Source organism: Rhinichthys klamathensis, unplaced genomic scaffold (genome assembly GCF_029890125.1).
Source record: "Rhinichthys klamathensis goyatoka isolate OS25496 unplaced genomic scaffold, OSU_Roscu_1.1 h1tg000423l_1, whole genome shotgun sequence".
Lineage (NCBI taxonomy): Eukaryota > Metazoa > Chordata > Actinopteri > Cypriniformes > Leuciscidae > Rhinichthys > Rhinichthys klamathensis.
This window is the reverse complement of record NW_026606921.1, coordinates 251,511-264,405: the sequence shown is the minus strand read 5'-3', so window position 1 is coordinate 264,405 and position 12,895 is coordinate 251,511. Positions and strand designations below refer to the sequence as shown.

The 12,895-nt window shown below is 37.4% G+C and overlaps 1 protein-coding gene across 1 annotated transcript; it reads left to right on the top strand.

Annotated features, from left to right (window-relative positions):
• The first annotated feature begins 2,670 nt into the window (after positions 1-2,670).
• LOC130071006 (ecto-ADP-ribosyltransferase 4-like) lies at positions 2,671-3,704 on the top strand. Its single transcript, XM_056235611.1, has 2 exons — positions 2,671-2,823; positions 2,900-3,704. The coding sequence occupies exons 1-2, from the start codon at positions 2,707-2,709 to the stop codon at positions 3,674-3,676; spliced, it is 894 nt and encodes a 297-aa protein (XP_056091586.1). The 5' UTR covers positions 2,671-2,706; the 3' UTR covers positions 3,677-3,704.
• The last annotated feature ends 9,191 nt before the right edge of the window (positions 3,705-12,895 follow it).

Sequence of the window (12,895 nt, the reverse complement as noted above, 5' to 3'; positions counted from 1 at the left end):
TGGGCTAAAAGCACGGTTGCCTCCGCATTTATTTACTCAGTTGTTCGCTCCACATAAACCAACCCCTCCCTTTGCCAAAAAGAAGTAGTGCGCCATCATGTGGATGGATGTTTGACTAAATGCAAGTATTTGAATTGTCGTTTAGCCAGGCCTGTCAATCAATTTTAAAAATACGCGACACTGTCAGAAAAGCATGGAGGCGATAACAGAAATTGCGAAAAATGTCAGGGAAAACGAATGGTGGTTCTAATCATCGTATGGTCCAGTAAATAACATTATGCCAAATTTTATAGGACGTAATGGGTTACAGTGATGTGTGATTGACATTTAAGCACTTCAGCACGCAACACTTGCGCGTCTATGTTAAGTGCATTTTTGAGAAACGCAGGGCTGCAGGCTGTGCACAATGTAAATGCCGTTTACGTTCGGGCCCAGTCGGGTTCTAAAGGAAATGGCGTCAGGTCGGGTCGGACTCGGGTCTAATTTTATCGAGTCTGTCTCAGGTCGGGTTTTTCTTTTAAAAAAAATTATTTATGCACGTCGGGTTCGGGTAAGTAGTGATTCGGGTCGATTCGGGTCGGGTACAGTTTTTAGGACCCGAGAAGACCTCTACACCACAGAACCCGCCAGAAAGCTTGCCTGTGACAAGATGGCCGCCGGTGATGACGATAGAGACTCCACCGTATCACATCTAACCTTTATTATGGATATCTATGGTTCAGGAAGCCTCATTTTGCCATCACTAGTCACAGGTGAACGGGCCATATAAAGGGTGTGTTGATGAGGGAGTGCAGGTGCAGCGAGTCAGCACTCTGGTGATTGTGAACGAGTGGGCGGGTCCTGGTGATTGAGTGATGATTGGGGCTGTGACGTGTGGCTGACTCTGCGACAAAAACTTTGTGAATATTACATGTAATGCTATTTTCTGTCTTAATTTATAAATATTTTATATTTATTAATATATAGCCATGATCAATGAATATATTGCAGTATATTGAAAAACATAAGCACTAGTTTCCCATATATGGAAATGTATTATGTGATATATCGCATTATATTTTGCAGTATATTCCCATATATTTTTGTTCTGTAAGGGATGCCCTGGCAGCTGTCTTGATTCAGTGATATTAGTTCCAAGTGTCCACACATATAGTATACACTCACCGGTATACACTCAACCACTTGATCTGTTCAACTGCTCGTTAACGCAAATAGCTAATCAGCCAATCACATGGCAGAAACTCAATGCATGTAGACATGGTCAAGATCATCTGCTGAATTTCAAACTGGGCATTAGAATGGAGAAGAAAGATAATTTAAGTGACTTTTAATGTGGCGTGGTTGTTAGTGCCATGTGGGCTGGTCTGAGTATTTCAAAAACTGCTGATCTACTGGGAAATTCACACACAACCATCACTAGGGTTTACAGAGAATGGTCCGAACAAGAGAAAATATCCAGTGAGCTGCAGTTTTTGTTGGAGAAAACACCTTGTTGATGCCAGAAGACCTTGTTGAAGTCAGAAGAGAATGACCAGACTAGTTCAGCTGATAGAAAGGCAACCGTAACTCACTCAAAAATACTAAAAAAAACAACGAAAAACTGAACGCACATGTCCAACTTTGAAGCAAATGCATCAGAAGACCATGCACACCAGGTCAGATAAGAACAGGAAACTGAGTCTACAATTCAGAAAATTGGACAATAGAAATGGGGGAAAAAAAATTGCCTGGTCATATGAGTCTTCATTCGACATTCAGATGGTATAAGGTCAGAATTGGGCATACACAGCATGAATCCATCCAGCCATGTATCAATGCTTTAGATCAAATTCTCTGAGGAATGTTTCCAGCCCTTGTCGAATCTACGCCACAAAGACTTAAGGAAGTTCTGAAGGCAGAAAGGGGTCCAACCTGGTACTAGAGAAGTAATAAAGTGGCCCGTGACTGTCGAAAGAAAGAAAGCTCATGACTGTCCTGGTTCAATGTGTTTGATAGGGTTGGAGCTGAACTCAGTGGGTCCCCGGGAGAGGGGCTGAAGACCTCGGTTTCAAGTGTTTACATGGGTTTTGCAGGAAATTCATGATCTTATACAACTTTTTAAAATATTATTTGAGAGAGAAAGTGGAGATGAGTCAGGAATTGACAGGGGAAAATATTTGGAGGATGGACCCGGGATAATTTTCTTTTATATTTCTTTTATTTAATTTTATTCAGAATGTCTTCCAAATGCCACTTTCATCGAGTCAGAACTTCTCGAAGTACAACTTAGGCGTTAAAGTTATTTTTTGCCTTTGTCCAGTGAGAAACCACAAAGACCTTTACAAGTGTTGCTTTATGATGAGCTCAACAGTTTAGTTCAGCTAAATGCATCAAGGTCACACCTCAGCTATCTCTCATAAAAGACACACACACACACACACATACATTATAAGCAATATAAAAAGCAACTTCAACCACCTCATGTTTGTTTGAAGAGTTGTTGTCGTCTGACTGTGAGTGACTGACTTTTCTGATCTTCTGCTCTTGACATTGAGCTCCTGAAAAACAACAAAAAGAATACTCATAATTTGACTAAACCAGACAGTTTTTTCAGGTAAGTTTGGGGGTAAAGTAAGTCAAGGTCATTGTACAAATCTATGCACATTCCTATTGAAGTTATTTATATATATATATATTCAGTATTTGTGAAAGGTTGTTGTGTTTCTGATGGTCTTTCATCATCTGTTCTTCACTAGATCTACTAGATCATCTGAGGGATTTGACTGGATCAAGATGCTGCTAATCATTGAAGCTCTTCTTCTCATTTTAGCTGCTCTAGGACAGGTAAGCTTGTGTTCTAGTATGAATATTACAGACATGAATACTGATGATGTGATCATTATGGTTTCTGTTGCTGCAGGATCACAGCGCTGCTAAAGTTGAAGGACCGATATATCCATTGGATATGGCACTGAATTCTGTCGATGATCAATATAAGGGCTGCACAGGAAAAATGGAGCGTTTGGTGAAGACCAAATATCTGAAGAAGGAACTTGATAACTCAAATGATTTTAGAAATGCTTGGAAACTTAGTGAAAAGAATATTTCATTTTGGAACATTGCCAGCAAATTAAAAAGAACACATAAAATTGCCATCTCTGTGTACACTCACCCAACTTCTAAAATATATCTTAAATTCAACAATGACACTCGTAATGGCAAACAAAACTACACAGACATGACATACAAATGGTATTCACTTCAATTTTTGTTAACAGATGCGATACAGATTCTAAAGAAAACACAAAATGCATGCTTTAAAACTTTCCGTGGTACAAATGTTATATTTAATGGGAATGTTTCTACAGAAATTCGTTTTGGCTCATTTACATCCTCCTCTGAATATCGTTCAAGAGCAAAAGTATTTGGAAATGTATCTTGTTTTGAAATATACACTTGTGAAGGTGCTAATGTGACTAAATACTCAAAGGTTTCTTATGAGGGAGAGGTGCTGATTCCTCCATATGAGAAGTTTATGGTCACTGCTGTCAAGACAAGAGGTGAGCAGAAAGGTCTCTGGTGTGATACTGTGAACACTTTGAATAGCACTGGAACAAGAAGTGACCTAAACTGTGCTCTATTCAAGAAACCATCCAAGACCAAAACAAAGTACTATGCGCTGAACAATGTGCTTTGAATTTACACAATATAATTATGTACATCAGTTTTTTGTTACCATGAAACATATCTGGGATAAACATATTTGGAATAAACTTATCTGGAAAAAACATATCTGAAAAGGCTCTGAAAAAACAAGTTACCTAAACTCTACAGTAGCATCCAACAGGGGACATCAAGATGCTTTCTTCACAGTTTATTAATTTGAACATTATTTTGAAATTTGTTAACCAGCTTACCAGTTAATCTGTATACTGCATGTTTCTTGTTGTTATTGAACATTGATTGTCTTGCTTTATTGAATCATGGCATTTGTCTGATTGTACGATTTCACAAGGTAAAATTAGAGTGCTGAATTATTATTATTATTATTATATTGTAATGACCTGGCAGTCAGCGCTAGCAGCGGGGTAATTGTTTATTGGGAGTTGATTTATGTGTTATTACAGTAAGATCTTTAAGTTTTTGTGATAGTAAAGTTATGTCTGTTAGTGTTCAAGTTAGATCAGATGTTCTTGGTTCATTTACTGCCTAATGTAAAAATGTGTCTCTCACCGTCATGGAGAGAGATGTGTAAGGCAATAGGGCCTTGCCTGAGTAGTTCTTTTGGTGTTCTTAATAAAAAGAAGGAAAAGCCAGTGTTACTGCCTCCTGTTGGTTTATTTAACCAATGCTCCTGTAGAAACACTCTGGGTCGTGCGGTGTATGGGACATGAGTGTTCTTATCTCATGTTAGGACTTAGCTTAGCAAAAGTGTGAATAGCTTAATTTAGCTCCGGTTAGACCCACGTTTTATTTGATAACTACCAGTTATTACAATATTTTAAGATTCAGGTTCAACTTATATCAACTAAATAAATCTCGCAAAGCATCATACTTTCTCTCATATTTCTCTTTGATAAACAAAACATTTTGTGATTGCATGTTATGGTGGTAGCATAAATCAAAGTGATCAACTGGGAAACTTTTTCAACTGGAAAAATTATGATTCACAACATTATCCTGTGATGAAACCTTGTGGTGGATAATCTCTTACACGCTACAAGATAAATAAAAAATATATATTTTACATTTTTAAAATATTTTTCTTTAAAAGTAAAATGAAAGTAAATGATATATAAAATTAATTGGTAACTCTTTAGAATACTGTATCTTACTTACTGCATAACCAATAGAGAATTATTGAAGAACTAATAGGTAATTCTTCATTAACTACTTCTTCACTACTGTTAAGTAAGATGTGTTAACTAATCAGTAATATAATTTTATGATTGTGTTAAGTAACAGTAAATCAATAACTAATGAATTATACTTCCTGAAGAACTACTGCTATAGATAATTATCTATTAAGGTTCAAGAAAAATAACTAAGAAGTAGGCCTAACTAATGAACAGTCATACAAAACCACAAACGGGCAACAGGCACATCTTTTGGTAATTTATCAGTTTCTAAATTAACCGCATGTTTATTTGTTTAATTGTTTATTTATGACCTTGTGGAAAGTATTGCTATGAAGAACATTTGTTGCATTTTATAGACATGCACTTAAGACAGCTACTTTCATTAAACAAATCTTTGTTTACAGTTTTCTCATAATTAAACCCTATTTGCATGAAATATGAGCAAGTAAAAGAAAAGGAATGTGCTATGAAAAGTATTAAATGCAGAGATGGGAGTAAGTCACAGATGTTCAAGTCTCAAGTCCCTACCATCAAGCAGAGGTGGAAAGTCCAGGGGTCAGAAAGTAAAAGTCCTGCCATATTTTTATTCCACCCATGAACTCACACAGCAAAAACTCCAGTTTTAAATTAACTTTCCTAAGAGTTCATTTGGCCCCAGACTCAAGAGTGTTAAAGTGTTAAAATGAGTGTTAAATTAACACTCTATAGTGTTAAAGTTAATGAGCTAATTAAGTGATTGATTGAGTAATGATTGACTGTTATTGAAGACACCTGATGCTAACAAGCAGAATCAACAAAGGAGAAAAATCTAATTTTAGTCACCATTATGGTGATCGTTATTTGCTTTAGTTGGGCTCTTGATCCTTAAACTATTAACGTTTGATTTAGTTTGGCTGCTATAATTGAGTTATAACTGCCAGATAAACAACATGAAAAGCTGATCAGGTGGTGTTGGTTATGTTTTGACATAGTCATCATTTGACCTGAATCACTGAATCCATTTAAGGAGCCAGGTTTACCTTAATAATTACATCAGCCTGTGATTCTACAGTATACCATTTTCAGTATTTTCAATTTAATCCAAAATATTTCTTAAAAGTTGTTCTGATCAAAAGACTTTGAAAAAAATATTTTATTTTAAACACACAGACATCAAGAATCAGCCTGTGATTCTCAACAATGTGACAATAATGAATCATGTTGCAGTGCATTCTGGGTGCCACCAATCAAAACTCATTCATGGCTCCCATCATGCATTGCAGTATGAATAAATTATGATATTAATTGTCCTAGTAATTTCCTTTTCCTAAGTGAATATTCTTTTGTCACCATTGTTGAGATTCATACACTGAATCTTGATGTCTGTGTGCCTTAAACAAATATTTGTTTTTTATTTTTATTAGACCAACTTTTAAGAAATCATTTGGATTATATTGAATAATATGGATCTTATGCTGTAGAATAACTTTAATGCTGTAATGACCAATATACATTTAGGTCAGAGATTAGACTCTAAATGAGTTCAGTGATTCAGGTCAAATGATGATTATGTTAAAACATAACCAACACTACCTGATGAACGTTTCTCTTTGATCATCTGGCAATTATAACTCAAATATAGCAGCCAAACTGAATCTAATGTAAATAGTTTAAGGATCAAGAGCCCAACTAAAGCAAATACCAATCACCATAATGGGGACTAAAATGTGATTTTTCTCCTTTGTTGATTCTGCTTTTTAACATCAGGTGTCTTCATTAATGGTCAATCGTAACTCAATCAATCACTTAATTAGCTCATTAACTTTGCCACTATTGAGTGTTAATTTAACACTCATTTTAACACTTTAACACTCTTGAGTCTGGAGCCAAATGAACTCCTAGGGAAGTTCATTTAACATTGGAGTTTTTGCTGTGTGAGCTCATGGGGGGAATAAAAATATGGCAGGACTTTTACTTTCTGACCCCTGGACTCTCCACCTCTGCTTGATGGTAGGGACTTGAGACTTGAACATCTGTGACTTAGGGTGTATTCACACCTGCCTTGTTTGGTTCGATTGAATCGAACTCTAGTTCGTTTCCCCCCTTGGTGCGGACCTTTTGGGCAGGTGTGAATACAGCAATCGAACTCGGGTGCGGACCAAACAACCGAACCGAGACCCAGCTGAAGAGGTGGTCTCGGTACGGTTCCAAACGAACTCTGGTACGGTTCGTTTACGGTGTGAACATGAACCGACCCAATTGCAAGAAAGCACTGTGCCTTTGAGTTAAAAGGCTTCCGTAGTATAGTCGGAGATTTTGGCATAATGGTTTGTGTTATTGTTGCTCAAGTGCGAAAGAGAATTCCATTCCGGCGCGCTGTCTGGCCACACGATACTGTTGCGCGTCTTTCTGCGCGTCGTGTGTCCATCACTGGAATGAATGATGAATGAGTGTGTGCATCAGGACATTCACATACAGACCGTTCTCTTTAGTCTAATCGCGCATAGATGCAAAAAAAGCTTTTGCAGTTCATATAATGTAACGATAGTTACAATACAAGGATGATGGTGCGTTAAACTGGACAAACTTAATCGCAAGCGTTAACATTGACAGCACTTGTTAGCAGTATATACAATAAGAATCTCATTATTTGAATGTGTGACCAGCCCCTCTCTATGAATGAAAACTTTATACCTTATCCGTCTTCTGCGCAGTTTCTTCATATTGCGTTTGTACAGAATAACACAAAATTAGTAAAATAACAAATATTGCAGTACGAAATATCTCCATGCTGAGCCTTTTTTGCACTTCCTGATTTCCCTACTTGAGAATCCTTATTGTCCAATGAATAGACGACCCTTAGCACACGTGTGGTTTTGTTTACAAATTTTGGTTCACTTGCAAAAAGAGCAGTGTGAAAGCGAACCGTACCAAAAAAAAAAAATAATAATGTATTTGGTCCGGACCAAAGCAAGTGAACTATCGGACTTTCCTGGTGTGAATACACCCTTACTCCCATCTCTGATTAAATGCCGTTTTCTTTTATTTACTTCCTGGTGACAGGTCGGATGACAGTAAAAAAAAAAAGAAAAAAAAAGTTACATCCCTATATCTCTGGAAAGTGGAAGACTATTCAAAACACATTACTCTCTCTGTGAAAAGAAGAGTGATATATCCTTGCCAGTATAAAAAAAACCTACAAAAAGTCACCAAAAACAGATGAGTTGGTATGTTCTAAAGTCTGCACACATTTTCATGAGCTTAATGTATTATGTTGTATATACTTATAAAACGGGTAATTCAAGTCCTTGATTCTGATTGGTTGATCTGCTTTGGAAGCCGTTGTAATTTACTCGATAAACACACCTGTGACCTAATTACATCAGTATTTTTGGATGAAAATAAATATTTTTATGGACTAACCTTTGGATAAGAGCAATAAGGTATGTAAGGTAGCCTTGTTTTACAGTGAATTTAGAACAGCTAAGTGCCCCCTAGCTGTTCTAAATTCTTTGTAAAACACTGCTTTGTGGGGCTTATTGCTTTAATTTACTTCTAAATAAAATTGTAGGCATAGGCCTACCTATTTTTTATTATTACTACTATTTTTGCCTGGCCCTAGAAATGAAATGTAGTGATGTAAAAATAATTTGTCTTTCAATCTGCAGCATACTGAACATGAATATATCAGCAGAAGAAGATTTCACATTCAAAGTAGCAAGAAAGTTGATTGCCCAGCAATATTATATGTCAGATATATACTAAGGTAAATTTGACTGTCATGGCTCATTTAAATGCACTCATTTAATATGTATAACTTTATTACCACTATAAAGGTAATGGTGAAAAGAGTGCACTTTTTAGTTCTGTCTCATGTAAGGGTGTTGCAACATAATACATGGGACTACTTAACTAGATATTTTTCAGACAGATACTCATTATGGTATGATGTTCTTAACAGATATGACAACTTTGCTGTTGGAGACAAAAGTTCTAGAAGTGAAAAACAAGCAGCTATAAAGAGGCTTCTGGAGTCAATAAAAGAGAACCCCACAGCCACTTCTGAAGTAATTCATGCCAAAATACCTTTGGCAGAAGCACACAAAAAGCACAACATTTCAGAAAACTGTCATTTCTCAAATAAGATCCATCACGGGGTGCGTGACAAAATACACGAATATGTTTCACTTAGAATGACCTCTGTCCCTTTCCTGAAGAAGGTTTTGAAAACCTTTGTCCAGACAGAGCTTTCTTGCATGGGAAGTGTTCTACCACACCCACGGGACCCATCATACTACCCATCAAGCCATGTTATTCAAAACCATGTGCACCAGGCCTTACTTGCTGGAAAATACTTTGGCTTTGATTAACTGCAACTGGAAAATAAAATTGATGAATGGAAGCTAACAGATTCAGGTGCCTAGTTTTTGTCTAGGCAGTGCACAGAGAACTACAGACATCAGACAGAAATACATGTTGAAGTGAATGCTCAAAGAAATGGCTTTCCAGTCACCGAAAGACTCTGATTTTGAGGACAAACACACACCGGAGATGACCACATCACAAGAAACATTCTTGTTTATTCATCAAAACATACAACAGCAGCATTTACTTGAGCGTTATGGAGATGGTCCTACTTGATGCCACTTACAGAACCACCAAATATGCACTGTTAGCAATTGATGTAATTTTTACAATAAATTTTACAACAACATATTGTATTCATGTTTTTATTGTAAATGCAAATGCATGATGGGAAATGTATGGACAGTCCTGTAATTTTATTGTAACTACACTGTAGAAGCATTATTTTACAGCCACCGCATAGCATTGTGGGATCGCTGCTGTTTGAATTTTAAAATTGCGCGGCGGCTGCCAACGGTACCAGAATCAAACATTTTAGGAAGAATCAGGTATGAAACATTAACATGAAATCTATTTTATAAGTCTATGGATATCCAGTCACAGCCTTAAAATCAGATAAAGATAAAAAGAAGACATTAAATCTCTGAAGATCTCAGCAGAGGAGGATTAAACAACTCCACAAACAGCATTACCAGCTTCACTTATTACTAACCAGACTGACTTTATTTCAGTCATAAGTCTATGAACGGAGGTTCGATGTCGATGTTTTAAAATGTTTGGTCACCATTATGGTGATCAGTGTTTACTTTAGTTGGGCAGTTTGACTCTTAACATTTTAAGTTAAATTTTGGTCTTTGTAACAGTGTTTACCAAAGCACATAATTTGTTACATAGGAAAACAAAACCAAAGGTGTTCAGGTGTTATAGTTTTCATTATCAAAAAGGAGAATGATTCACTAATCTTATCCTGGACCCTGACCAAAAGTTGTAATTTGTTATTAATAAATAACTTTGACCTTACTTGACACAGGGCAGACATTCTGAATTTTTGTATACATTTTTTGATTTTTTTTTTAAAATCATTAAAAAAAAAATGATTAACAAACAGACATCAAGAATCAGCATATGAATCTCAACAATGGTGACATGCTTCATGCTACAATGCATGCTGGGAGTTTTAAACTATGCAGCCTCCCAGAATGCATTGCAGCATAAAGCATGTCACCATTGTTGAGATTCATATGTAGATTCTTGATGTCTGTGTGTGTGATGTCCAAATATTACATTCCCAATTTTAGAAAAAATATCAGCTTGATGTCTGATCTGTATAAAACAAATGTATGTTGTTGAAAAAAAATCTATTAATAACAAATAACCACTTTCGGTTGTTTTTTGTACTTTATTATGTTGTAAACTATACGCCTATCACCAGACCACTTTTGTTTCTGACTTTCTTTGCAACAAATGATGACCATAAATTCACATAAGAAGTCTAGAGTCAAATTGCCCAACTAAAGGCAACACTGTTCACCATAATGGTGCCAAAATTGTACAATGGTACATTTTTACCATTGTTGTGTTTTTAATTGGCTAATACGGAACTTAGTAAATATACAGTAAATTGTAATAAATTACAGCATTTTACTGCAATAATTGTAAGGATTCAGGGCGGATCTAATCCGTGGGGAATTTGCATATCATAATTAATAATTGGTAATTAATAATTATTCATACATGTTTGGATTAGATCAGTCTTACATGTTAATAAATCTCCAGATAAGGGAGGATCTGTCATTTTACCTGCATGCATGTGACTCCTTGAAATTAACCACAAGTTGATTGCAATTAATTACACGGACCACGTTTCACAAAACAGGTAAAATGAATTAGCTCAATTGTCAGGATAATATTTGTGGGATCCACAATATCATCTTACTTTATAGGATTTCAGGAAACGCAATTCTCTGGCCAGAAGAATTGGGTTTCCCGCCCTATAAACACAACACATACTCTTTAAGGTATTTTTAATTTTAGTAAGCATGTAGCATAAGACCTTTTGCACTTAAGGGACTTGAAATTGAGCAAAGAGACAGCACTGACGGAATCTGCGGGCTGCAGATCAGCGACACCCGCTGCCCTGCCGAAGCCAAGCCACGCACTCAAGGCATCAAGACCCAAGCAGAGAGTGTAAGTGACAGGCGGCTCGCTAACACTCCTGTGCGCACAGCTGCACTCACTTGCGACCAGAATGACACTGACACCTGTGTCACCTCGCTCCACTAGAGCCTGTGAATCCAAGCACCGAAAAGTGCCATCCTTCACCTTGACGACCTGGCATGGTACCATCTTCCATGCAAAGAGTACAAATTAAACTGGAAATCCCATCCTTCTCCAGGAACCACACTTTCACCCTAACTCCAGAACGGGAGTTGTGGTTTGCGAAAGGGGGGTGATCCCAGCTAATTGACATTGCTCCTATCGACACAGCTCTCCAAGCTTTGTCTCGACTACCCATTCTGACTACCTCACCTGTTGTCCAAGCCTGGACCGCAGCCGACACTGCACTGTGTACCTCTATGGTAGTCAGACACACCCTGACACTGGGCTTGACCTTCATCCTATACAGGAGACTCAACGAGATACAAACATCTTCAGCCAAGCTCACGAAAGGTTTCGGACGAAACCCGCAAAAAGGGGGTGCCAAGTCAGAGACCAGGCCAGAGGCAGCTTCGAACCTCATAGAGCTGAATCCTCAGCACTAATAACCACCTGCTGCATGAGTCATGATTCACCTGCCATCCGTTATTCACCTGCCATCCGTCCATTGTGATGATTGTTGTCCGATTAAGTCCACACAGGGACTTCATCAGACAAAAAGGGGGACTGTAAGGTATGGACTGTCAGTTGACTTCCTCCTTTCCTCAAGCAAGAACGTGTGTACAACACACACACACACTCTCTCTCTCTTAGGAATGGCCAGAGTCATAAAAATGCTTGAACATTCCATGCCCTCCCCCATCTCTGCAAGAGAGAGAACAGAACTCTAACACACACACACACACACACACACACACACGCATCCCCCACAAGTGAAGCCTGCTCAGGACAGAGCGTGGTTTCCAGCTACGAGACACTTTTATGACTGATTTGGAATCTGATGTTCAAGAGAAAGAAACTTCTCTTTTTAAAAGACATTTAACCAGATATATTCAATGTGTTTTTATGTGTGTCCATTTGCCCATGTCACATTGGAATGACTGATTTTATCGTAGCTTAAAGTGAATTATAAATACCTTCATTATGCATTTTAAATATAACTGGTACACATAGTTCTGGACACCTCCAGAATGCTTTCGGTGTGATCAATCAGAATACGTACAGTAATATCCAGTAAAGTTTACTATGTTTTCCATCTTTGGAGTGAAAAGAGACCAAAACTAACATCACTGGTGTTCTTAGATAACAGCGTTTACGACCCAAAGGAATGTTCACAGAACTGTGGCTCTCTCTGAATTCTAACCAAGGAGGAGAAATGAATCCTGTATTCATATATATATGCTATTATATATCCACTTGAGAATTGTATGAACAATGTATCTAAGTCCCCTATTTCATGAGTTGCCTTTCTGTGGTTTGGTCTATGTTTCTCGACAACTCTAATGGGATGTTTCAAACTTTGCCAACTAAGGTTTAACCAAATCCCTTTGTGGCAA